Consider the following 3,029-nt stretch of genomic DNA (forward strand, 5'->3'; position numbering starts at 1 on the left):
TACCCCTGGCGCCAATTTCCAGGCGTGGGGACTGAGAGATGCCAAGGAGGCAAATAGCCCCGTAAATTAAGGAGGGGGGCGGGGGGAGGAGATTGCTCGGGAGTCTCCGAGGTAGGAGGGAAGAAATATAAGATGGGGAGTGAGAGGGGGAGTTGGAATAATAGAAGTAGCTGCCAAAAAGAGAGGAAGAGAAACAGAAACATCACACAAAGGCAGTTTGGAAAAAAGAAATGTTTTATTCCTTTTTGCACAGAGCAGTATATGAAGGTGGCTATCTCCTGACTCCATACATCTCTTACACAAAGACACCCTCTCAAATATGCCCAGCTATCTGCTCCACTTCAGTGTTGAAGATTTGGCAGTTAGTGGGTGAAGCAGAAACCTTAAGTCTCAGGAAGGTTTTTAAGACATTTTTGTGGGGAGGAAGTTTTGGGTCAAGGGAAAAGACTGGACCCAAGAGAGGGTGTTCCATCCTCCATCTTCTTGGGAAATCCAGATCCCAAAAGTTATATTAAGGGCACCTCTCTCAGTGACCTAGGGAGGGGAAGAACCCAGACCTACTCCTTGGATGTAAGGCTGAGGGAGAGAGAGGATAGGGTTAAGCAGCAGAGATTGCAGAGCAGAGGCAGAGGAGTGAAATGCATGTGGGGAGCTGAGGGGAGCTGAGGGCACTGACAGAGCCTAGAGGCCCAAGTCATAAGTTTCACTCCTTCCCCAATTCTGAGCAGAAACTCTTCTTCCCAAGACTAGAATGGAGTTTTAGTTCCAGGGACTGGCTTTGCTCCAGGTCAGAGAGAGGACAAACCAGGCAAAGATCTCATGGGCCGTAAAGGTAGAGAATTAAGGTAGCAGACCAAGAAACAGACACTCACCACAGCAGTTTTGAAGCTACATGCCAGGATCAGGGTAGAGAATTTTATAAGCCCTCTCCAATAAAATGTAAATCACTGTTTCTTCTAATCTGTCCCCTCCCTATAAGCTGTTTCCAATCTCTTTTCCAAGGTAGAGGATAGGGCAGTAAGAAAACGCTGAGGCCAGTAAGTGAGGGTGTAGCTGAGACTGGATACATCCCTATCCAACCCCTCCCCCACTCATTCTATAGAAAAGAATTTTCTTTCCCTTCCCCTACTGGACCTATGGGCTGTTGGGATGAAGGCCCGGTAAAGGCAAAGGGAGGAAAACACTCAGCACATTCCTTCTCCTGCTTTGATCTGAAATATAGCTACAGCAAAGGGCACAGAAGCTGAGAAATTATGAGGGTAGAAGAGCATGGGAGCATAATCCAGTCTAGAAAGGAAGGGGGTGCTTCCCCTGTCCTGCATCCAAATCTGCCCAGAGCTTTACTCCAAGAATTGCAACAAGAGTGAGAAGGAACAGAAAGTGTGTGAGGAGAGGGGGTGGGAGGGGCAACCATGGACAGGATGGAAATTTAGGAATCCCTTGTGATCCCCAAAATGACCCTGAGAGCATCAGCTGGGGGACTGGATAAGAATTCACAGCAGACGTGGATTTTTTTTGATGGGTGTGAAGAGCCAGGAACAGTGGGTTCTTCACCGAAGGAGTGACCACTTGATCTGTTCTTTAGCTGACTGCAGCACCTGCAGAGACAAGGGCAACATTGAGGGAGGCTTGCTGAGGGGTAGGGTGGGGATGAGGATTAAGAATCTCCTTCCCCTCACTTGCCTTCCCTGTCCTTGCAAGAATGGGGAATAGAAAATACCCAAGCGTAGAGGAATGGGAAGAAGCTCCCTAAGGCCCTAGAAGATTGTCAGTTTCGGAAATTAAAAAAAAAAAAAAAAAAATTAAATCTACTGGGGGATGAAAAGAGAAGAGAGGAAAGAAAAAAACTGAGTGTTAATGGACCTATGTTAAAAGGTTGGTAGGGCGGGGAGGTGGGGCCTGGCTGGTTAGCTCAGTTGGTTAGAGCACAGTGTTAACACTAAGGTCAGGGTTGATTGCCACACTGGCTAGCCACCAAAAAAATGTGGGGGGCAGGGGGGTGGGTGCCATATCCAGATGGACTTCTTGGTGAGAATTCCAAGTGGGTTGAAAACAGAACCCCTCCATTAGGTAGACAATCCATCTGTAGTCAAGGTAGCAAGATGGATCTGCAAAACCTGCATATTCTGGAATATGAGTTTCCAGCTTAGCCCTCATTTGAATAATAAGAGAAAGAGAGAGTGTGTGCACATGCACACAGACCATCTGCTTAAGGCAAGCCTCTGCTGGGGAATAAATCACTGAATGAGGCATCAGTCAGGGAGGGTTTGAAGGGTACTACAGAGCAAGGCTGACAACCACTGCTCACAGGAAACTGGGAGATGAGCTGGGAGTGGGGGTAAGGAAGTATTTGGCTGTATAAGTCCCAGTTCTCCAGAATAAGAGGGAGCCAAGGAAGATATATCTTCAGTCTCCAGTCTCATTCAGACTTGGCAGGTTGGGGTGGAAATCTATTCTAGCCTTAGTGACCCAGTCCGTCTGGAGAAGAAGGGAGAAAGTCATACCTGAGACACGGTCTGCTCTGTAAGGGGGACATCTTCACCCTATGGCACAGAAAGACAAGCATTTAGTGTGGGAGAAAACTGGCGTAAGACCTGATTGGAGTCTGGTAGTGGAGAAGAGGTGGTCCTTTAAACTGAAGCATAAGGCAGATGCCCTAAACTTCTCAGTCCCTTCTAGGGACTATTATAGCCACAATTTTATGTGGTCAGAGGGACTGTGAACAAAAAAGAGTCATTCCATCCATCCTCTATTTTAAGGCAGGAGAACATCTTAAAAGATTTATTCAATCTGAGTAACCAGCAGGTTTTTTGATCCTCAGTTCCCTCAACTTGGGTGTGGGAGACCTGATTCTCTAGCCACAGAACAGCTTCTCTGAATATCAATATCACTGGAGAAAGGATGGGGGGAGCCAAGGGTGGTTTAATGGATCCCGCAAGGCTTGATGGGTAACGACTGCATGTTAATTTGAAGAATAAACTGCTGCAATAGCAGCCAGAGAAGAGGAAAGGAGGAGTTGGGGGGGGGGG

General features: G+C 47.4%; 1 protein-coding gene across 2 annotated transcripts in view; it reads right to left on the reverse strand.

Moving 5' to 3' along the window:
* Positions 1-215: 215 nt before the first annotated feature.
* Positions 216-3,029, reverse strand: part of COPZ1 (coatomer protein complex, subunit zeta 1) — a 21,255-nt gene continuing 18,441 nt past the window's right edge. For both annotated transcript variants that reach the window (XM_008592737.1, XM_008592735.1), the window contains 2 exons: positions 2,505-2,543; positions 216-1,598 (listed from right to left, as the gene is read on the reverse strand). In XM_008592737.1, the coding sequence (XP_008590959.1) occupies positions 1,551-1,598; positions 2,505-2,543 (87 nt within the window). In that variant the 3' untranslated portion in view covers positions 216-1,550. The remainder of the gene's footprint in view (positions 1,599-2,504; positions 2,544-3,029) is intronic.

This window comes from Galeopterus variegatus, unplaced genomic scaffold (genome assembly GCF_000696425.1).
Source record: "Galeopterus variegatus unplaced genomic scaffold, G_variegatus-3.0.2 Scaffold8257, whole genome shotgun sequence".
NCBI classification, from domain to species: domain Eukaryota; kingdom Metazoa; phylum Chordata; class Mammalia; order Dermoptera; family Cynocephalidae; genus Galeopterus; species Galeopterus variegatus.